We start from the raw sequence: 23520 nt of genomic DNA, 5'->3' as shown, positions 1-23520 counted from the left end.
ATTAGCACCAGACGTTGGACATTAGCGACAGGCGCTGAAGGTTAGCGCCAGGCGCTAATGCTTGTCGTAAGGCGCTAATAATCAGTTTCACGCGTTTTTTGTTTTTATCATATCTTTTGATCCAGAAGTCCACATAAGGCATATAATATGTTGTTGGAAAGGTCTTAAAGTCTACTTTCCAACTCAATTAGAAACAAATTGAAATATTTCGTAGATTAAAAGATATGGCCGAAATAGTGGAAGCGTGTTAGTTTTGGATAGAGTTTCATATCTCATTCATATCGTTTTCGTTAGAGCTCGGAATTAATATTATAATATATCATTGGAAAGATAATTTCAATATCTATCCAACCATGTAAAATTTGGATAAAGATTATGAGGCACAAAAATAAAATCTGAATATATTCCACTTCGTACAAAACAAGAATTCTAAAAAGGAGTAGTTTTATTCAATTTCAAACTCTTTAAAACATAATTATCAATCCTAACTCCATTAGGATTTAAAAGAACCTTCTAAAGTATTCTAGAAGACTATAATCAATCATAATAGCTTTAGGAATGATTATTTATATTAGGTCATCCTCTAGATCATTGGGTCGCATATAAATATCAAACTGGGCCCAGTTTAGTAATTTGGCCATAACTTCCTCATTATTCATCGGAATTGAACTTATAATATATCGTAGGAAAGGTCTTTTCAAGCCCCATCTATCTATACCATTATTGGACCCTTATCATGAATCAAACTAAACTGGAATGCACGTTTTTTCAAAAATAAGGTAAAAAAAGAAATATTTTCAAAAACAGAAAGAAGAGATATTTTAATAAAAACATCCTCATCACTAGACTTTTCACACTTTCACTTTGTTCGATAATCAAATGACGTGAAAGGTATTCATCACTGAGTTTGGTTTTGGGTAGACACATTTGGGTGTCTACAATATCCTTCTTTAACTTAATTTTAAAATCAAAATATTTACGACATACACATTATTTGTTGTAAGTTTATAATAGTATATTTCTTGAGACATATAGCGTTGGTGCATGTTTTTTGTGACCATTATCTTATCAATAAGCTTTTAACGAACTTGTAGCAAACTTTTTATGTGTTGGACGTGAATTTAAATTACCATGTATTTAACATTTTTTGTTAGTCTTGATTATTTATTAGTTGGTTTTTTTTTAAAAAAAAATGGTTTTTGAAGAATTATTCTATTGGGCTTTAATTCCATTGCACATGCAAGTTTTTAATACCCTACCATTCTCAAATTTATTACGTGCGAGTTGACTAAAGTACAAAAAGAATGAAGCTTTAAACCCATTTTTATATAATAATACTTTTTTGTATATATATATATATATATATATATATATATATATATATATATATATATATATATATATATATATATATATAATTTCTAAATAACAATGATATTCTATGTCAATAAAATATCCTACATCATATATATATATATATATATATATATATATATATATATATAGAGGAAGGCTCATATAAGAACCCTCCTCTATATAAGAACCCATTATATATAAGAACTAATCTGGACCGTACAATTAGTTTGATCTGACCGCTGAAAATAAATGATTAGTAAGGGCATTTTAGTAATTTTCGCTGTTCTTTTCCCTTTCTTTCTCCTTATTCACGTTTCTTCTTTCCTTTTTTTTGGGCTTGGAACATTACAGCTCTCTCTCTCCTCTCATACATTACAAATTTACAACTCTTTCTCTCTCCTCTCATACATTACAACTCTCTCTCCTCTCATACTTTTGGATTCAAATTCCTTCAAGAAATTAAGGTTTGTTATTCAATTTTTATAATTTTGATTATCCTTTTAGTTAATTTATTTATTGATATCTATTTTTTGCGAATTTTTGTTGAATTTTTTTTATTTTGGCGAATTTGTGAGAAATTTTATTTTTTCTAATTATTTGTGGATATGAAATTCATCAATTCGAAAATCAGCAAAAATCTGTTTTTTTTTCTTTTTGCGATTTCATCATTCAGTTTATGTTGATTTTATCTTCTTTTTTTTTTTTGCGAATTTTCTTGAGTTTTTTTTCATTAATTTCATCAATTTCGATTTTTCATTTCCAGAATTTTTCGATGTTATATGTTTTTTTGTTTTTTTTTCCGACTTTCGAGCAATTATTTTCTGTTTTTTTCGATTTTATCTGTTTTTTTTTTTTTGCGAATTTTCTTCAGTTTTTTTTCATTAATTTTTTGTTTTTTTTTTTTTTGCGATTTTTCATTTCCAGATTTTCTGTTTTTTCCTTTGCTTGAGTTTTTTTCCAGATTTTTGATTTTTAATGGATTTTAATTTCTAGTTGCTTTTTTGCTACAATATGTGTTTTTTTAAATAGGTTTTTGCATATTGATGGATTTAGATGGTGTTCAACCTAATTATCCTTCTTCTTATGTGACTTATTCAGGTAATTTTATTGTTTTTAATGTTTTAATTTCAATTTACTTACATGTTCTAAAGTTTCTTTACTACGTTCTAAAGTTTACCGGTAATGTTCTAAAGTTTTCTCTATATGTTCCCATCCGAATGATAAGCGCAAATGCCATGTTCCGTTGCCTGTTGAACTCCTTTTAGAATGCAGAATACATCGGAGTATGAAAGAGTGCTTGATGAAGGATTATAAAAAGTAGTATGTGTTAGATGCTTCATCCAAATATACCATAAATGTACCAATCGCAATTGAAATCTGCTACTGACACTGTATATTTTCACATGGAATTGAATGTGTAGTAGTGAGTCCTAGTGATAAGGGTAAACGGCAATACTAATTTAGAATTGTCATGAGTCACATCTTTATGAAATAGCAGAGATATTTTCACAAGCTATGTTAGAGTGTAGAGTCTATAATTTGCAACCCCACACATGCACTTGCAAATCACTGATTTAATATTTCTTCACTAGGCTTTTCAAACTTTTTTGAGATTGTTTGTTCTCTGTTGGAGCACTGTTTAGTACTACAAACTAAAATTAGATGGATTTTATCCACTATTTTTATTTCTTAACATGACTATATTGCTTGGCCAAAACAAAATACGGAGTATAATTCAAGTAGTGCAAAAAATAACATGAGCTAAAATAAAATATTATGGTACTAATCTGAGGAAGTTAAATAATTTGATAAATAAAAAATATCTAATCCATTTTAAATAATTTGTAATGATTCAAAGTAAACTGTGGGTAAACAATATCAATCATTATCGGATAATGCCACAACAACCTCAAGGCTCGTCTTGGAGCTGGGCATTGGGGGCTTGGGAGTTGGGAATGCTACTTTATCCTAGCAATCTGACATAGGGATAGTTGATGCATGTCACTGCTACTGGAATCACCGAACCATGGCCCCACCAATCTGACATAGGGAGTAGGGAATCCTACTTTATCTTTATATTCTAAAACTTTCATTCTATGTTCTAAAGTTTACCTTCTAGTTTTAAATTTTACTTTTTATGTTCTAATGTTTACTTTCATTGTATGTTCTAAAGTTGACCTTCTAGTTTAATTTTTTCACTTTATTCTAAATTTTATTATGTATGTTATAAAGTAATTCACTATGTTCTAAAGCAATATGTTATAAGTATGTCCCTAATTTACTATGTTCTAAAGTTTATCATTGATGTTCTAAAGTTTTCTCTGTATGTTCTAAAGTTTTCAATGTATCTTTCTCTTTATATTATAAAGTTTTTTTTTATGTTCTAATGTTTTCTTCATATTCTAGGACTTTCATTGTATGTTCTAATGTTTACTTTCATGTTCTAATGCAGTTGGTGATATTTATCGTACTTCAGAGGTTGTTGGATCATTTAGCCCTAGTGGTACCACTAAGGAATGGATTCCAAGTGTTCCCGAGGAGTTAAAACCCAGTTTGGGGATGATATTTAAAGATCCTGAAGAGGGTCTTAGTTTTTATAAAGCATATGCAAATGCCGCTGGGTTTACTTCTAGGAAATCTACTACTAAAAGGAAGAAGAATAACAAAGATATAATTGCTTTTCAATATGGAGTTTGCAATAAGGAAGGTTTTAGGGCAATAAGAAAACCTATTGCTCAACAAACAGTTTATGAAGAAGGAAAAGTTCGTATTACTAGGAAACGTTTAGTCACTCGTGTAGGATGCAATGCTCACATATGTATGAGATATGATGCTGGAAAGTATGTTGTAACTCATTTCAAAGAAGAACATAATCATCCTTTATACATTCCAAGTTGTGCAAAATTTCAGAAGGATAATAGAAAAATGCATATTATGCATAAAAAGTTGATTGTTGATAATTCAAAGGTGATTTATTTTTATGTACTAAATAATGTTTTTTTTGTTTTGATTTACTATGTTTTAAAGTTAATTCTTAAACTTAGTAATATTTTTTTTTTCTAACAGGTAAATGTTGGTCCTGTGAGGTCTTATACTATGATGAAAGAATTAGCTGGATCACATGATAATGTTGGTGCATCTAAACAAGATTTCAAAAATTTTTATAGAGATTTGAAGGCTTTTATTGATGGATCAGATGCCCAAATATTTGTGGATAATTTTCAAAATAAGAAATTGCTCTGGAGTGCATTTTTTTTTTCCTATGATGTTGATGAAGAATATAGACTTTGTAGAGCTTTATGGGCTGATCCTATCTGTCGAAAAAATTATGCACTTTTTGGTGATATGGTTTCTTTTGATACCACATTCAAAACAAACAGGTGATGTTTTAAATATAAATTTCTTTCATAATGTAATTAATATTTTACTTTTACATATTAATTTTTTAAACATATGTTCTTATATTCTAAATATCATGCCTTGTGTTCCTAAACAAATATCCATCATGTTTTGATGTTCTAAACAGATATTCTTTATGTTCTAAACTATGTATGCCTTATGTTCTAAACATATATTGCTAATGTTCTACCTTATGCTTTAAAATATATCCATCATGCTTTTATGCTTTAAACATTATGCTTTTGTGTTTTACACTTTATTCTTTGTGTTCTAAACTAATATCCATCATGTTCTAAACATTATGTCTATATGTTCTAAAGTTTACTTATAAGTTTTTAAAGCTACATTGTATATTTTTAGTTTAGTGTTTATGTTTTAGAGTAATTCATTATGTTTTAAAACAACTATATTACTGCCACGTTTAATAATTAAATTAAATTACTATCCTCTAAAGTTTATCCTTAATGTTCTAAAGTATACCTCTATGTTCTAAAGTTTACCTCTATTTTGTAACATTTTCTGCATAAATAATTTGTGTATGTTACAGATATAATATGATCTTTGGTCCATTTACTGGAGTTGATCATCATAAAAAATGTGTTACTTTTGCGGCTTCTTTTGTAGCTCATGAGGATATATCATCTTTTGAATGGGTTTTCAAAACTTTTCTTAAATCAATGGGAAATAACGAGCCTGTGTGTTTGATTACCGATCAAGACCCTACAATGAAAGTTGCTGTTCGTAATGTTTTTCAAACTACAGAACATAGGTTTTGTATGTGGCATATTATGAAAAAGGTGCCTGAAAAAGTAGGTCGGGCGATTGCCCAAGACACTGATTTCTTGAAAAAAATGTGTTCATGTGTTTGGCATTTAGAGATTGAGCCGGCAGAATTTGAAGAAAAGTGGAACAAAGTTATTTCAGAATTCCATTTGAACGATCATGAATGGTTGGCATACATGTACAACATACGTGATATGTGGATTCCAGCGTATTTCAGAGATTTATTTTTGGGTGGCATTATGAGGACCACATCTAGATCAGAAAGTGAAAATAATTTTTCCACTATGTTCACAAATCCCCATCTCACTTTGATTGAGTTCTACATGAGGTAATAAGTAATTGTCTCTCTACAAATATAAACTTAAGATCTTAACAATCATATATCCATTTTGTTCTCCTTTGACCACTTTTTTGATCTCCTAATCACTTTGTTCCGTTCTTCATTTACTTTTGCTGTTATTATCTTCCCACAATACTCCACTCTTAATTTTTTCATTTGGTCAAACTGCAAAAAAAAAAAAAAAGAGTAACTTTTAGAACATAAACAGAAATACTTTAGAACATAAGCATATAATTTAGAACATGAATATAATTTAGCATATAAGTATAAATAAATATAATAAACCATAATATATCTAAACAATAACTAAACCAAACCACAACACTAAAACCATAACACCAAAACCATAAACAAAACTAATTTAAAACATGTATCTTATGTTTTAAACTTACATTGTCTAATTCTAGTCTCGAATTCCATTGTTTTACAGATTCTCCTTCATATGTTTCCATGTGCTTCAACAGGAACACTCCACAATCATGTTTGTTCTTATTGCTCTTCCATGACATACTCAAGTTTCTTGTTTTGAAGGAGGATACAAAGTCACTCTTTATATTTGAGTCAATTGAGTGAACGAAATCACCAAATGCATTCAACTGAAAAATTGGATAAACTTTAGAACATATAAGGTAAACTTTAGAACATAAAGAAAAACTGTAGAACATAAAGGGAAAACTGTAGAACATATAAGGCAAAAGTTAGAACAAAAGTATAATTAAAAAAATGTAAACTTTGATGTCTTACCATTAATCTATGGTAATTTCCATATTTATTTTGAAAAGGAATATTTGGTGGAAGAAATCTGTTGTCAATCAAATCAAATGTTCCTTCCACAAAGTTGACACACAGCAAATAGTAGTGATCTGGTAAAACGACCGGGAAGAAAACCTAATAGATAAACAGAATTAGAACATAGATAAGCAAAATTAGAACATAAGCATGCATTTTAGAACATAAGCATATAGTTTAGAACACAAGCATATAATTTTTATAATATGTATTTTAGAAAATAAGCTTGTAGCTAAGAACATGTAGTTTAGAACATAAGTAAGTAGTTTAGAAGATAAATAAGTAGTTTAGAACATAAGTAGATACTTTAAAACATAGATAAAAATAATTAGAACATAAACAAAACCAATAATTAGAACATATAATAAGAAAAAAGTACAACATAATAAGATACCAAGTTACCAATTGAATGCTTTTGAAGCTTGTTACTTCGGCCGTTGTCATTTCTTGTTGCATTCTATCAAACAAAGCCTTCATTCTATCATCTTGCCTTTCATTTGATTCGAAGTATTTTTTTGTACAACGTATGAGCTGAAAAAGAAAAAGAAATTAAAACATAAGTAATTAGAACATAGGTGCATAGTATAATCTATATGAGAAACAAAAAGAATCTACTCTTAGAACATTGTTATTATTTTAAGTTCGAAAACATACATAGCATTCAGTAGTGAAAAAGAATCTACTCTTCTTGTCTACACCACGTCTTTTATTTTCAAAATTCAATAGGCAAACATAAGCATCCACAACATTGTTCAACATGTGTTTATCTTCTATGAGACTATGAATCTCATCTCTCGTAATCGTTGTCCCCATGTTATCAGCATACAAAAGCTCCCTAAAATCAGAAAAATAAAATCAGAACATAAGCATGTAGTTTAGAACATAAGCATGTAGTTTAGAACATAAACACATAATTTAGAACATAAGAATATAGTTTAGAACATAAGTACCTATTTTAGAACATAAGCATATAGTTTTAAACATGTACTTTATAACATAATCTCGTAGCTTAGAACACGCAGTTTAGAACATAATTTATAGCTTAGATCATATAGTTTAGAACATAAGCATATAGCTTAGAACATAAGCATATAGCTTAGAACATAAGCATATAATTTTAAAGTTTTAAAGTCTTACTTATTATCTCCTTGAGCAAACGCATACTCAGCTACCTTTCTATTGTCCACATTCTTGAAAAGTTTTTCATGTTCAACCATGAAAGGTGAACGCAAGTACATTGGAAGCTTATCCTTTCCTCTTTTTTTCCGTATCTTTTCTTCTCCTTTTTCTTCTCCTTGTTTCCTACTTAATTCAATTAAAAAATATCACATAGATAACAAAAACCATAACTAAATCAAACCAAAATTTATTGATAACAAAAACCATAACCAAATCAAACCAAAATTTATTATTACCAAGTTCTAAATTAAAATTTAACTAAACCATAACCAACATTTGTTTTAAAGTTTAACCTAACTTTTCTAAATATTTCTAACCTAAAGATCTAATGTTTACAAAATTATTACCCTTTCTTGTTCTCATTTTTCTTATTCTTTGTTCTTCTCTTCATTCTTGCTTCCTTCATTTTCTTTCTTCTCCTCTTGATTCTCCTCTTTTTCCTCCTTTTTCTTCTTCCCCTTTTCTTCTCTCTTCTCCTCTTGGATCTCCTCTTTTTCCTCCTTTTTCTTCTTCCCCTTTTCTTCTCTCTTCTCCTCTTGGATCTCCTCTTTTTCCTCCTTTTTCTTCTTCCCCTTTTCTTCTCTCTTCTCCTCTTGGATCTCCTTTTTTTCCTCCTCTTTCTTCTTCCCCTTTTCTTCTTTCTTCTCCTCTTGCTTCTCTTCTTTTTCCTCTTCTTTCTTCTTCTCCTTTTCTTCTTTCTTCTCCTCTTTCTTCTCCTCTTTTTCCTCTTCTTTCTTCTCCTCTTTTTCCTCTTCTTGCTTCTCCTCTTCATCCAATGTAGGTGGATGATCTGGATTCAGAAAAGCACAATTTAGAACATTTGTTGTCACTTCTTCGTAAGTGAGTTCTGCTTCATTATCTTCTTGATTTTCTGGGACATCAAACCATAAGTAGAAACAATAAGGACACAACATAGAAATAGTTGGAAAAAATTTAGAACATTAGAAATAACTAGAATATAACCAGAAAAATTTAGAACACAAGAAGTAACTTTAGAACATAACTAATTTACAACATAATTATATTATTTAGAACATATGCACATAATTTAGAACATAATCATACAATTTAGAACATATGCACATAATTTAGAGCATAACTAATTTCGAACATAATCATATTATTTAAAAAATATGCACATAGTTTAGAGCATAACTAATTTAGAACATAATCATATTATTTAGAACATATGCACATAATTTAGGACATAATCATATAATTTAGAGCATATGCACATAATTTAGGACATAAGAAAGTAGTTTAAAACATAAGCATCTGATTTAGAAAAAATTTAGAACATCAGAAATAACTTTAGAACATAACAGAAAAAATTTATAACATAAGAAGTAATTTTAGAACAAATCTAGTAATATTAGTTCAAAAGAAAAGAGTTTGAAAATAATGTAAAACTACCAACTGCTTGTGAGGGGGTCAATAAGTTGAAACTTGGAGGAGTTATATCAAAAGGTTGCTTCTTTTTTGGAGGAATTGGGGTTTTTGGTGACTCCTCTTTCCTTTTCTCTTTCTTCTCAATTTTTTCCTCCTCGTTTCTCTCTTTTCTGTCCTGCTCTTTTTCTTCTTCTTTTGATCCCAAATCTTCATAGCAATTACACCATAAAAATTAAGTATTATAGCAAATAGCAAAAAATAATTAGAAAATAAAAAGTAACTTTAGAACATAAGAAATATATACAATTAGGAGACAACCTAGAAATAGTTAGAAAATTAAGAATTAACTTTAAAGCATAACCAGAAAAAATTTAGAGCATAAGAAGTAATATTAGAACATATCTAGTAAATATTAGTACATAAAAAATGAATTTGAAAATAATGTGAAATTACCAACTGCTGGTGAGGGAATCAACAAGTTTTTGTCTTTATTCTCTTCATTTCTCTCTTCTTTGTTCTTATCTTTTTCCTCTTCCTTTGATCTCAAATCTGCTTAACAATTAGAACATAACTAATTTAGAACATAACTAATTTAGAACATAATCATATAATTTAGAACATAAGCATGTGATTTAAGCGCATGTTTTAGAACATAAAAAAGTACTTTAAAACATAAGCATCTGATTTAGAACATAAGTATAATTTGGAAATTAAGCATGTACATGTGAAATTACCAACTGTCGGTGACTTTGGTGACCTTGTTTCCTCGAATTTCTTCCATGCCTTATCCATAACCATATCCAATTCTTCAATAAATGTCGGTTCATCGAAGACATGTTGATCTTGGCTGAGTATAGAAGGGATTTTCTTTTCTTCTTGGTTCACGAATGTCTATAAAATAAGAAATTATAATTTAGAACATAATATGCATAATATTTATATAAATTTATTATACTTTAGAACATAAGCTGAAAATACTTTAGAACACAACCAGAAAATACTTTAGAACATAATTATAATACCTTTGTTGTGTACTTGCACCATATGTTGTCTATGAGATGTTGCATTTTTCCTGTTGTTTCTTCCTCAACAAAAAGATCTTTTGCTTGTTCTAACATGCCATACATCTCTTTAACATTCGAGGCAAGTGTTTTTGCCAAATCTCCAAATTTGCTCAAAAAGCCCTTCATTAGAACACAAAAATATTTTAGAACATAAAGGACATAACATGGATAATTTAACAGAAAAGGATTAAATGGAGCATAAAATATAATTTAGAACATAAACTAAATCATACCATCATGTCATTTCGAGAAGTTGTAGAACTAGAACCTATTGATGATTTTTCCATTCTCTTCTCTTTTTCCTTTTGTTTTGGTTGTTTCTTTTTTCCTTTTGGTGCTTTCTAGTATATAAATTATAAAATTTAGAAAACAGCAACATAAATTTTAAAGATTAGAATATAAAGGTTAGAATAAAGTGTTTTTAATTTTTACAAGATAAGCATATGTAGTAATAATTTAAAAGGTATAATTACCATTGATGACTCTTCCTTTCTCTTTTCCTTGTCCTCTTGTCTTGATTGTTTCTTGTTTTCTTCCTACACATTATAATATATGAATTACAAAATTTAGAATATAAAGGATAAACTTTAGAGCATAAAGAGAGAACTTTAGAACATAGGCAAAAGTAAGTTGAGTGATTAGAACATAAAGGATAAACTTTACAACATAAAGGGTAAACTTTAGAACATAATGGGTAAACTTTAGAACATAAAGTGTAAACTTTAGAACATAGGCAAAAGTAAGTTGAATATAAAGTTTAGAATATTTAGGGGTAAATGTTAAAATAGTTTATCACATAAAGTATATAGTTTAGAATATTTAGGGGTAAATATTAAAACATTTATCACATAAAATATATAGTTTAGAGCATAAAGGGTAAACTTTAGAACGTAAGCAAATATAGATAGAATATAAAGTGTAGTGTTTAAACATAAGCATATACAAATATCATACCACATTTGATTCTATTCTTTCCAAGAGTTTTCCATATCCAAATCCATGATCTTTTTCAAACTTATATCTCACTTGAATCCTTTCCTTTGTCCACACCGAAATTAGTGGACATTTTCTTGGTTTTTCTAACCCTCCTCTTTGTAGACGATCAAAATAGAATACCTATTTAGTACATGTTAAGAATTAATTAGAATATTTTTCACACATTTTCAACATAACAAGAATAATATATATACATAATGGTAAGAATTTAAAACTTACCATTAGAAAAGGTAAAGGACCTGTAAAGTAAGAATTTCCCTTCTTCCATACACTTACAAAATCTTTCAAGTGCTCAATCACAAATGTGCACCAATCCAATTCAGCAATTTTCTTTACATCCATACAACTATACAAGAATTTAATGTATAGTTGTGGGTTGTTTGTTGATCGAATGCAACAATTGACAACACATACCACAAAGTTCCAAAGAAATTCATCAGAAACTGATTTTTCCTTCTTCAATTCTTGAATTCTGTCAATCAATCTCTTGTTGGTTGGACTTCCCTTTTAGAGGTAAAAAAAAAACATATAAATTAAAACCTATGGAGATAATAGATCTATTTTAAAGCAGAAAACATTTTAGAACATAAGCAAAGCACTTTAGAACATACAATTTATAACATAACCATCTTATACCAATATAATATCATAAAAATAGCTAAATATAATTTTGAACATTACAAGTCAAATAACTACATAAATGATCTACGTTTTAGAACATAAAATTCATACTTTAGAACATAAAATTTAAAACATAACCACATTATATCATCATACTTTTTTGAGGCCAAACTTGCTTCTCCAAGCTTTTAGAAACTTGCTCCATTTCAGATTTGACTCATCATTTGGTTGCTCAATCCTTTTGCCTCCCAATGGCAACCCATAAGCCAAATGAACATCAATTGCCTCCAAAAAGATTTCTTGTTTTCTCTTTGGTAACATCAAACAACATCTCTCCGTGTCAAAATTCGTAACCAAGTTTTCTGTCAACCTAGAATTATAATGAAAAATGTAAGATTTAAAGCACAATACAGCTATATTTAGAATATAATAGTCAATCTTTAGAACATAGAAGATTAAAACATTTAGTATAATATTTAAACTTTTGAACATAATTTAGAACATTATATAATAAAAAAAAGTCTATTTTAGAACATAATAAACATACATTAGAACATAACAAAAAATTAATTTAGAACATTAGTGTATAGCAATTCAAACATGAGAGATCATAATTATAGAATACAAGAAGTAACTTTAAAACATAAGTAATTTACAACATAATCATATTATTTAGAACATATGCACATAATTTAGAACATAATCATACAATTTAGAACATATGCACATAATTTAGAACATAGCTAATTTCGAACATAATCATATTATTTAGAACATATGCACAAAATTTAGAGCATAACTAATTTAGAACATAATCTTATAATTTAGAACATTAGTGTATAGCAATTCAAACATGACAAATCATAATTTTGAACATAACATTGATAATACTTATGATTTTAGAATATGATTTTAGAACATAACATTCTACTACTTACATAGAATTAATATGGATTGGTAAATCCAATTCCAAAAAGCCTCCAAAACCAATGTTCCGAATAGCTTGCTTTTGTTTTTCCGAAAGATTTATCAACACATCCTTCATGAATTGAGTAGGAGGTACTCTTTGATAAGGTTGCCTCTTAACTAGTTTATCTTGCTCATTAGCTTCTACTACTTGGACATCCTCACCATCTTCTTCTTTTTCAATCTTTCTTTTCTTCTTCTTCACATCCTCACCATGAATAGATAAACATAATTAGAACATAGATAAGAAAAATTAGAACATAAGCGTGCACTTTAGAACATAAAAATAAAGATTGTAAAGATTAAAGAGTATTATTACCTGAGTTTGATTTTTTTTATTGATTTTTTGTTCCTCCTCACTATCATCTTCCATCTCCTCTTTTTCATCTTTCTCTTTCATCTTTACATCACCCTTATTATCATCCTCACCATCATCTTCACTATCATTATTCTCGTCATCATCCTCAACATTATTACCCTCTTCTTCTTTTTGATCTTTTCCTTCTTCTTGATCTTTTTCTCTTCCTTCCTTTTTTTGCAATTTTCGAGGTGGTTGAAGCCTTGTTGGAAGTTTTCTATGTCTTATAGCAACACTTTTACTTTCAATATGCTTCTCAAATTCCGATCTATCAATTACTTCCGCTTCAACGTTTTCAACTTTCCTTTAAAAACAATCAAAAATAATTAGAATACAACTAACATTAAATAGAGTGCAAATATAAAGGGATAAGATGAACATAAACTATAATGGATACATATTAGAACATAATACAAATCTTCAGAACATAAGAGAAAATTTTAGAACATAATGGAAAACTTTAGAATATAATGGAAAACTTTAGAACATAATACAGATCTTTAGAACTTAAGGGAAAACTTTAGAACATATTGGAAAACTTTAGAACAAAATTTAAAACATAATAGGTAAAGTTTAGAACATTAGTTTAGTTACCTTTTTCTTACATAAGTAATTTCTTCTTCTTGTATATTAGTAACTCCTCCTTCTGATTTTTCTTCATTTTGGCCTTGCATTTTACTGCAACATTAAGAAATCAAAAACATTAGTAACATTCCAACATTATTATTATATTTTTGAACATAGGAATAATTTAGAATATGCTGAAAAATAGTTTAGAACATGCTTAAAAAGAGTTTAGAACATGCTGGAGAGTGAAAAACCCAAAATAGAATGAGTAAACTAGAAATTTAAAAGACAAATGAAACAGAAACATGATAAGGTTTGATTGAGTTTATTTTCAGCCCATGTTCTAAATTATTTCAACCTATGTTCTAATTTTTTCCTATGTTCCAAATTTTTTCTACCTATGTTCTAAAGTTTATTTTCAGCCCTGCAATCACAAGTTCACTACCAACAACCCCTAACTAATTAGTTGTTGCTGCATAAATCAACCACCACACCACAACCCCTACAAACAGGGGCAATCGCACCAACATCTCCAATTTCGAAATCAAAATTCGAAAAAATCACTAATTTTTCCAATTTTCCTTAGCTTGGTTTGTAAGTGGATGAAAATAACTTTCCAGGTTGGAATAGTTTTTCTAAGGGGGGGAAAAGCATTCCTGTTCTAAGTAAGGAGAGCTACATGTGCTTCCCCAACTTAACTTCCTCCCCCTTCCATTTCTAACCCTTCATCTCCCCTTCTTCCTTTCCTCTCCAAATTTTCAAGCAAAGAACCAACATAGGAAAATTAATCTCCATTGCAATAATATTCCATGGATTAAAGTTAGTTTGAATTGTTTCTTTTAAATCAACACAACTTAAGCGATAAACTACTTAGGAATTTTCAGCCTAAGAGATTCCTTCTAGAAATCAATTTTCATTGGGAGTAACTCCTATGACTAAAAATTCTGTTCACTGTTTCTGATCCTCACTAATCTGGCACAATTCATTTCGATGCTACAGATCAAAGCACAAAATAAAAATCAAGCATCTCCTCCAAGTTCTACAAATATCAAGTGTCTACTTGATATTGCAAATTTATTTTTTTCAACTCCCGGTCTCGCTACACAATTAGATCGTCTATAAACTACTCGAGGCATTTTGAAGCCATATTTGATTCAAGCTATATTCAATCACATGATACTCCTAAATATGATCAACTAATTGTAAAATATCCAAAAATAAATAAAAAGAGCAAGTGGAAAATTTCATAAGCAATCAATGTCAAATTACAAATCTGGTAATCAAGATTCATTTAAAATGCAAGGTTCTAATATATCAACTGAAACTCAGGACCAATTTCAGTTGCAAAGCACAAAACTGACAATCAAAATTCATTTAAAACGCAAAACTCTAATTACCAGCAGAAACTTACCACCAATTTCAGTTACAAAGCACAAAATTGACAATCAAAATTCAATTAAAAACCTAAAATCAAATCAAAAAATCGGAAAACATAAAATCGCAAAAATCAAAACAAAAAATCGCAAAATCTACTTGAACAACATGCTAAGTTCATGGAAATTTGAACAAAATAAAAAAAAAAAACGCAAAATCAAATCAAAAAATCGGAAAACATAAAATCGCAAAAATCAAAACAAAAAATCGCAAAATCTACTTGAACAACATGCTAAGTTCATGGAAATTTGAACAAAATAAAAAAAAAACGCAAAATCAAATCAAAAAATCGGAAAACATAAAATCGCAAAAATCAAAACAAAAAATCGCAAAATCTACTTGAACAACATGCTAAGTTCATGGAAATTTGAACAAAATCGAAAAAAAAAAAACATACCTGAGTCGAAAATCCTTCAAATTGCAATTTCTATGGAGATTTTTGGGGGTTTGCAGAGAGAGAATGTGATGAGCACGAAGAGAGAGAAAGTTAGAGGAGAGAGAAAATTTTGATCGGGTGGTAGGGCCGTAGGGGGTATGAGGAAAAATACGTGTTTTAATCTTAACCGTCTAAATTACCTTAATCCTACGGCTGAGATTGGTTCTTATATAACTAGGGTTCTTATATAAGGAGGGGTTCTTACCGGATCCCTCCCCTATATATATATATATATATAATTTCTAAATAACAATGATATTCTATGTCAATAAAATATCCTACATCAAAGGGGGTTATATATTAACGTACATACCTCTTATATGAAAAATATATTGTACCAACAATTGGTGGGCTTTTTTTTCCTAAAGATGTAATTTTATAGCTAGCTACAATGAAAAAAGAGATTTAAAATTTTAATCAATCACTACATAAACAAAATTCATTAATGAGAGGTGTCAAGAAATTATAAAACAACGAATATTGATTATTTATATAAGAAAAAAAAATGATGAATAAGAAGTGTCAAACTCATTGTATCATAAGCTATGTGTCCCCTAATAATATTTTTTTTATTTTCATTTTATGGTCAAAGAAAATTTTGACCAATAGTTTTCTAATAATTTTTACAAATATATATGGTTATATGAGATATTATTAAATTCATCTTCATATGTAATTTTATAATATATTTTTTCTGGTCATTATTGTTATTAAACAATTTAAGATATTAAGGGTCAACCGGTCAAAGATTTGTTCTAAAACCATGCAAGTAAAAATGGGAAAAATAATATGGGATTGATGGAGTTAGAGGTGTTCAAAATGTAATAATCGGTTTGGTCTCCAAGTCAAGAAATTACTTTTCTTGGTCATTTACTCTGAACCATTTCCAAAAAATGATCCAAGCCGATTCAACCCGAGTTTTGGACCGAATATTCCGATCTAGTCCAGATGTAGTCTAAACTTAACCGGATCAAACACTTATATGAATTAATGTACCCATCTTTTGTTATTGGGAAATGAAAATTGGAATAAATTTTATTTGACTGTAGAATATAGACTACACACACTATAAAAAATATTAAATTTTTATATTTCCAATCAATATGTAAACTTATTTGATCAAATTTCAAATTTAAATTCTCCTCTTCTCAATTAATCTATACTCTTTAATTAATTTATTTTCCTTTTATTACCAACTACTAACATGTAACTAATGCATCTTTCCCTTATGGTTCAACAACAAAATACTTTGTATGTATGTATTTTTTCTATTTTCCTTATTTATATATCGAGCTTATAATCATTTCTATTATCTACTTAAAATCGTGCATTGTACAAGTCCAACATTTCATATTTGTTTAAATTTTCATATTCGGTTTGCTCTTCTTCAAAATCTATCAATCAATACTACTATACTAAAGTAATCACCATGATTATCCCCTAATACACGTGTCGCGTTCTCATTAAAAAAATTCCTGCCTAAAGTTTATTATTATTATTATTATTATTATTATTATTATTATTATTATTATTATTATTATTATTATTATTATTATTATTATTATTACTATTTTTATATTTTTTTTCTTGGTTATCTTCTTAAGAAAATTTGTTACATTATTTTTGAATTAAATATGAAGATTGGATATTGGTTTAAGTTGGTAATTATCTCTTAAATAATTAGTAAAAATAAAATACGTTTAATAATTTAAAAAAAAAGTTTTCTTTGAGATTATCTTACGTACATTATTAATAGATAAAAAAAAAGTTTGTTATTACTTTTTTTTAGATTTTTTTTGCTATCTTCTAAAAAAAAATTTGTTACAGTATAACTGGATATTTAAATTGGTAATTATCTCTTAAATTATTAAGAAAATAAAAAACTTTTGATAACTAAAAAAATAAAAGGTTTTGTTACTAGGAATTTTTTATAAGTACACTTGTCGCATTAACAACAAACAAATTTTCGCCAAATTTTTTTATTTTTTATTTTTTTCCTTCATAAAAAATAATGATGAAAGTTACAATAATTTATAAAAAAATATCCCTACCTTATAAAAGTAGGAGATTGCACTTATGAATAGTGCACGGACCTATATGCCCTTCAAAATGTTTGTTTACGTTCTTACCCCTATATATAATTTCTTACTTTTATGTCCTTCCATGTGTACAAATGTAATGAGTGTTGAGCTTAAATTTCTCTCTCCTTACATTTATGCACCTTTATATTATTTATTTATATTATAGATAAACTAGCTGTTGAGTAATTAGGTTTTGATGATTATAAACTAATAATAATTATCTATTTAATAACATGTGTTTAGATGTGCATAGAAAGAACAAGTTATGCTTGGAACAGGGTACAAGGAGCCTGAGTAATGACAGGTATATATGTAAGGAACTTGAGTAATATATGATAAGCAATATAAGGAACAAGCGCAATGATGAGTGATGGTTGATGAGCATGATGATGGCGAAAGAATCATAAAGGTAACTATGTAAATAGGTACTTACATATGTTAGCTTCACGAGGTAAGTATCCGATGCATATATAGGTCATGTATGTGTAGGAGTCTTTTAATTTAGTTTAGTTTTCTTTATTGTTTTTATAAATGAAAAAAACTAACCTTCTGCTTTACTTTGTTATCCTCAGAAGTTTGCTCAGTTTGTCATCATCAAAAAGGGGGAAATTGTTGACCCTTATGAGGTTTTGATGATGATGTTAGTAATTGAGCAAACTTCCATTTAATAAGGATTTTCTAGTGTTGTGATGTTTGCAGGTTTAGTAAACTCTGGGAGTTGAAGTAGGAACTGAAACAAACGAACTTTAGGACAAGTAAAGTCAGAAAAAGAGTTCTAGAAATGGAACTTCAAGAAGTTTCTAACAGGAACTTCGCAACAGGTTGTAACAACCTGGTTCTGGTGTAATGCTGGGGCTAGACCTGAGATCTTGAATACATCAAGACTACAAGATTCCAAAACAAGAGTTTCAAAGAAGCAACGTAAACACAAAGAAATAGAAGTATATTACTCTAGGATTCATGTAAGTATGTTGGACATAAAAGTCGGTATAAAACAAGTCTATATAGAACCAAGGTGAACTCCAGACAGTCAATGAGATTAGAGTTCTGACCTGTCAGGAACTCAAAGACTGTCAAAGTTCAGGAACCTAATAGGAACTTAAGTATGCACGTCTTTAAAAGTCGGTTTAAAATGATATATATTTATCTAATACGTGCATATCTTTTAGGGTTTTGGTTTTACTGAATAAAGATATTTATCTTCTAATAAATCCCTTTTGGAAAAAGATAAGTTTGTTTATAAAGTATTTTTAAACAAAAAGATAAGATTGGAATAAAATCTGATTTTATGTTAAGTTTATCTTATTATTAATGACAGATTTTATTCTTAACAAAAAGATATATTTTCGAAAAAACTTATTTTTAAACTTATCTTTTTCATAAAACCTTTCAAGATGAAATGAATAATTCGAGTGTACTATAAATATGCTCATTGTATTCATTCAAGGTTGAGGCCGACGAAGTGTAGTGGTCGTGCTTAATGGTTTCATCCTTCACCACGAAGCTAAGTCACTCCTCCTAGTCAAAGTTCCTATCAGGTTATGGTTACAATACGTCTAGTGAGTTCCAGACAGATCTCGAGTGTCCAACATATTAGTTTTATCTCTTTATTCATAGATATGTATTTAGAGTTATTCAATGAGATCTTGTAATGGGAAAAAGGGTATGAGTGTTTTTGGTTTTGGGGTGAGATTGTGAATTCTCTACAAATTCACGTTTGAGTGTATGAGTTTGAATTCTCTAAAATTCAAGTGGTAGTGAGTCAACCTGAGTGTGTCTTGGGTTTCACGGTGAGAAAGGAACCTGAGTGTGTCTAAGTTCGAAAAAGGAACCTGAGTGTGTCTTAGGTCTGGTAGGATAGGTTCCTATCAAGTGGCAAGTGTCCGTGGTGGAACTTGCGAGAAAGGTATGTAATAATAGGTTGTACTAGGAGAGTTTCCCATTATAGTGGAGTTTGTTTGAAATTCCCGAGAACGGCCAAGGTTTTACTTCCAGTTAGGTCCTGGAAGGTTTCCTCGTAAAATCTACTTTGAACTCTTTTAAGTTCCAAACTATAACTGTTTTATAATTCCGCAAAAATTAGGCACTAGGAACTTACTACATTTCACCCCCTTCTTGTAGTATACCATCTGAAATAACACTAGCCTTTGGTCCGTTCGATGCACGAGTTATTACTTAGATTATATTTCTTATAATGTGTTGTTTATTTGTCTTAACATTTTTTTTTACTATTTATAAAAAAAAAAAGTTTAGGAGATAAAAAAGACTATTACTTTAATTATTATGTTGGAAATGAAGCACTTTATTTTCTTACTTAAATTTGCAAGTTATGAAATGCATAAAGAGTTGAACATTATATTTAAAGGGAATATAAAAAGCAATAAGGAAGGTGACATATGACAAATGAGTAATTTGTGATGATATGTGGCATATGAGATATTTGTGTTTTATGTTTTTAAATACCAGGATCTGTACTCTTAAGCTTAATTTCAATTCAATTCCGTTAAGTTCCTAATTTCCTTCTCTCATTAACAATTCAGTTAAGTTCCTAATTTCCTTCTCTCATAAACAATTCAGTTCAGTTCCTAATTTCCTTCTCTCATTAACAATTCAGCTCAATTTAGTAAGTAAAGATTATAGATATAGATAAGACGACTCCATTAGATGGATGAACTTGAAAGATCTTTCAACTTAATTGATTAAATTAAATGAAAAATGAAATAATAAAATTTAAAATTTTTGGTATTTAATTGGGGGGTTATAGTTTAATTGCATGACAACTTTATCAATTGAACAAGCAAAAACTTGTTTCTTTGTGAAGGTCAAAATTAACTACTTACACATAATTGTGTTTAAATGACATTGAGACCAATGAAATGAATCTGATAATTGTGCCGTAGTAGATGTACTAGGAAGAAAGGAAACCAAATTGACTACAATGAAAAGGGGAAAAAAGCAAGAAGGAGGTCAAGGGAATTATCAAGGGTTTAAAGGATACAATTGGGCTGCATAAAGCTTTTTCTATTGCGTAACCAAATCCACGTTTTGGAAGAAAGTTACCATTGCAAGCTGATATCTTCTCTAATTGTCTAAATGTTAATGTTTATGCGAGTTGGACGTAACTGTTTCTCTTTTTTAGTTTCATAGTTGATCCCATATAATTTATGTAGAGTAATTACTAGGTTGGGTGAGAATATACACTTGCAAATAGTAATGCTTCGGAAAACTTTTCCATTAGTATATGCATATGCAATGTTAAATATCTTCTGTAATTATATAATATGTGCTCTATGATTTTCGAATTATATTTAATCTATTCCTAATTAAGTTTGTAAATGTTTTTGCAATATTGCACTGTTGAATAATTGCATAGATGTTTTCTAAGGAAAAGTTGTAAACAACTAGCAAAGTTGTGTAGGAAAAAACAAAAAGCCGCTTAAACTTTACACAACCCAAAAAACACATTACATAAATTTATCAAACTATTTTCCCTAAAAACCCTTTGCCGTGAAATGTTTAAATACAACCCAAAGTAATTACCAAGAAATGGCAAATCACTCCGCGCGCATCGCGCGCATTGACTGCCCTAATATATTAAAAATAGTTTTAAACTAGACATTAAATGAATTCAATTTTTTTTTGTATTAAATGTTATATAACTCATTTCATTTTTTTTTGACACAAATATAACTCATTCCATTCAAACTATTTGACTTTAATTTTATGATTTACAAGTCTTATTATTAATAAGTATTCCTAAAACAGAATATGTTCCACGTGGTTTGCATCTAAAAAATGCTTATAACAAGACTTGAACTCAACACCAACAAGTCTTAAGTTAATAGTCTTACTATCTTAGTTATTTATTAATTGTGTTTTTTTATCCAACAAAAGTTAACTTAGATAAGTAAATTTGTGTTTAATTATACTATTTGTTTCAATTCCATTATGTAATGATTGAGTTTGACAACAAAAAAATGTTAATAGCAAGACATAAACTTGAAACCAACAAGTCTTACTATCTAAATAGTCGAATTTGATTAGCAAATTAAACAAGTACAAACTAGCAACTCGGGGCATCGCTCGAACCACATATTAATTAATTATATTAAATTGGCATTTACAAGAATTACACTTAATGGTTCTATCTCTATAATTTTCATATGAGGTAATTAAGTAATAAGAATACATAAAATATATACTCTATATTTCAAAAAAATTTTAATGTTGTGCATCACGCGGGACTAATATGGTGTCCCAAATATTAGTGATCCATAAAATAAATTATTGTAAATTAGGTTTATTTATTTAAGAGTTTGTATAGGGGAGGATCCAAATAGGCCAAGAGCAGTAGTTTGCCAAAAACAACCAATTATGAATTTATGGATTTTATGGAAAGGGTAACAATTTATTAAGAAATTAAAGGGTGTTCCATATAAAAATTGGTGTTTCAAATTTTTTATTGTAAATTTTACTTATTGATAATGGAATAAACTTTATAATTATACTCGTTTTTATTATTTGCAACAAAAAGCTATTATTTGTGAGACATAAAATATTTTTTTATTATAAATAATGCAGTAAGAAATTGAGGTAATATGTGAAATTATACAGAGTACTTGACAAACATGATCTTCTGAAGGTAATATGTGAAATTAGATGACAAATTGACAAGGGGAAGTTGAAACCTAACCTTGACTCAGGACTTGTTCTCTTCACTTGAAAAAAGTAGATCTAGTCTGAATTTTTTAAGGTCTGATCTGGTCTGGTCTGATCTGATTTAACAATTTGACTAAACTTTGACCGCATTAATACTAATCTATAAAGAAAAATATTATCAAAATGGATCTTGTTAGATTCGTTTCATTATGAACTTTTTAAATATGTTATTTTTTTAAAAAAAAAAAAAATTAATACGCAATTAACAATATTTAGCAATAAGTAAATGATAATAAAAAATTCTAATCTAAATCTTTCTAAACTGATCTGATTTAAATAAGTAATAAATATTTAAAATAAGTTGAAGAGAACAGTTCTCATATTATATATACCGGCTAATCTGAACACGCTGAAGATGCCACGAACTTCCGAAGGTGTTGGTCAGGTCTTATAAGTCAGCCACATAAACATTAAAAACTAAAAACGCAGCAGAAGAAGAAAAGAAAAGAAAAAAAAATAAAAAATAAAACTCGGAAAGGGTAAGGCAGGGGAGCATTTAAATTTTATTTATGGTACGTAGTATTAAGAACAGTGTCATCATCAGTTACGTCATCATTTTCACAATGAATAGGCCAAGTGGCCCGAGTGCATGACCATCTCAATTCTTTTGTTAGGATTTGCATGTTCATTTGAGGGTTTATTTTTTCATCAATTGATATTACATTACCTTTTGTACCAATTGGTTGTTGGTGTAGTGGTGATTGGGACTATATTTGGTAGGGAGGACCCGTGTTCGATCCCCCGCAACAACAATTGGGAGGGGACTGAAACTTAACCACCCAAAACTGATCTCCGAATCCGGATTAGCTCAAAGTGTGAACCAAGTAGAACACCAAAAAAAAAATATTACATTACCTTTCGTGGTATGTACTTTTGATAATCTTGTTTAATTTTGGTAATACATTTACACTAACATAGGTAAAAACTAAAAAGTACATCATAGGGTCTATTCCTATTATATATTTTTTAATAATTATCACTCTATTCGTTTCATAATAATCGCAACACTTTGGTTTATATTATTTTATTTATTCATATGCTTA

At 28.8% G+C, this 23520-nt stretch overlaps 3 protein-coding genes and 1 long non-coding RNA gene across 5 annotated transcripts; 1 reads left to right on the top strand and 3 right to left on the bottom strand.

Annotated features, from left to right (window-relative positions):
- The first annotated feature begins 3090 nt into the window (after positions 1–3090).
- LOC110695868 (protein FAR1-RELATED SEQUENCE 5-like) lies at positions 3091–5691 on the top strand. Its single transcript, XM_021873095.1, has 4 exons — positions 3091–4323; positions 4423–4736; positions 5303–5564; positions 5632–5691. Exons 1-4 carry the CDS (start codon positions 3916–3918, stop codon positions 5689–5691), a joined length of 1044 nt encoding a protein of 347 aa, XP_021728787.1. The 5' UTR covers positions 3091–3915.
- A 136-nt stretch (positions 5692–5827) lies between these two features.
- Positions 5828–7101, bottom strand: LOC110695818. The gene is made up of 3 exons (XR_002506213.1): positions 7070–7101; positions 6271–6766; positions 5828–6043 (listed from the first exon to the last, which is right to left on the bottom strand). It is a non-coding gene; the product is annotated as an uncharacterized LOC110695818 (long non-coding RNA).
- A 2189-nt stretch (positions 7102–9290) lies between these two features.
- Positions 9291–10629, bottom strand: LOC110695817. 2 transcript variants are annotated; one of them, XM_021873043.1, is made up of 4 exons: positions 10533–10629; positions 10258–10419; positions 9970–10126; positions 9291–9787 (listed from the first exon to the last, which is right to left on the bottom strand). In XM_021873043.1, the coding sequence occupies exons 1-4, from the start codon at positions 10584–10586 to the stop codon at positions 9648–9650; spliced, it is 513 nt and encodes a 170-aa protein (XP_021728735.1). In that variant the 5' UTR covers positions 10587–10629; the 3' UTR covers positions 9291–9647. The 2 variants fall into 2 exon arrangements, with proteins under 2 accessions (XP_021728735.1, XP_021728737.1); XM_021873045.1 differs by having other exon boundaries at positions 9291–9784.
- Positions 10630–12066: 1437 nt separating this feature from the next.
- On the bottom strand, positions 12067–13282 carry LOC110695867. The gene is made up of 3 exons (XM_021873094.1): positions 13202–13282; positions 12855–13090; positions 12067–12286 (listed from the first exon to the last, which is right to left on the bottom strand). Exons 1-3 carry the CDS (start codon positions 13280–13282, stop codon positions 12067–12069), a joined length of 537 nt encoding a protein of 178 aa, XP_021728786.1.
- Positions 13283–23520: the final 10238 nt, after the last annotated feature.

The sequence above is a fragment of the Chenopodium quinoa genome, unplaced genomic scaffold (assembly GCF_001683475.1).
Source record: "Chenopodium quinoa cultivar QQ74 unplaced genomic scaffold, ASM168347v1, whole genome shotgun sequence".
Classification (NCBI taxonomy): domain Eukaryota; kingdom Viridiplantae; phylum Streptophyta; class Magnoliopsida; order Caryophyllales; family Amaranthaceae; genus Chenopodium; species Chenopodium quinoa.
The sequence above is the reverse complement of the archived record's forward strand: the minus strand, read 5'-3'. Positions and strand labels throughout refer to the sequence as shown.

What these genes read in the sequence shown, in the direction of transcription:
- LOC110695817 (XM_021873043.1), bottom strand. Translation starts at nt 10,586, where the DNA reads ATGGAAAAATCATCAATAGGTTCTAGTTCTACAACTTCTCGAAATGAC. An exon ending in GGTGCAAGTACACAACAAAG is followed by an intron (nt 10,127 to 10,257) that starts GTATTATAATTA and finishes CTTATTTTATAG; the next exon opens with ACATTCGTGAACCAAGAAGA. An exon ending in ACCAAAGTCACCGACAGTTG is followed by an intron (nt 9,788 to 9,969) that starts GTAATTTCACAT and finishes CTAATTGTTAAG; the next exon opens with CAGATTTGAGATCAAAGGAA.
- LOC110695868 (XM_021873095.1), top strand. Translation starts at nt 3,916, where the DNA reads ATGATATTTAAAGATCCTGAAGAGGGTCTTAGTTTTTATAAAGCATAT. An exon ending in TGATTGTTGATAATTCAAAG is followed by an intron (nt 4,324 to 4,422) that starts GTGATTTATTTT and finishes TTTTTCTAACAG; the next exon opens with GTAAATGTTGGTCCTGTGAG. An exon ending in TGAAAAAGGTGCCTGAAAAA is followed by an intron (nt 5,565 to 5,631) that starts GTAGGTCGGGCG and finishes TTTGGCATTTAG; the next exon opens with AGATTGAGCCGGCAGAATTT.
- LOC110695867 (XM_021873094.1), bottom strand. Translation starts at nt 13,282, where the DNA reads ATGAAAGAGAAAGATGAAAAAGAGGAGATGGAAGATGATAGTGAGGAG. An exon ending in ATAAAAAAAATCAAACTCAG is followed by an intron (nt 13,091 to 13,201) that starts GTAATAATACTC and finishes ATTCATGGTGAG; the next exon opens with GATGTGAAGAAGAAGAAAAG. An exon ending in CCAATCCATATTAATTCTAT is followed by an intron (nt 12,287 to 12,854) that starts GTAAGTAGTAGA and finishes TTATAATTCTAG; the next exon opens with GTTGACAGAAAACTTGGTTA.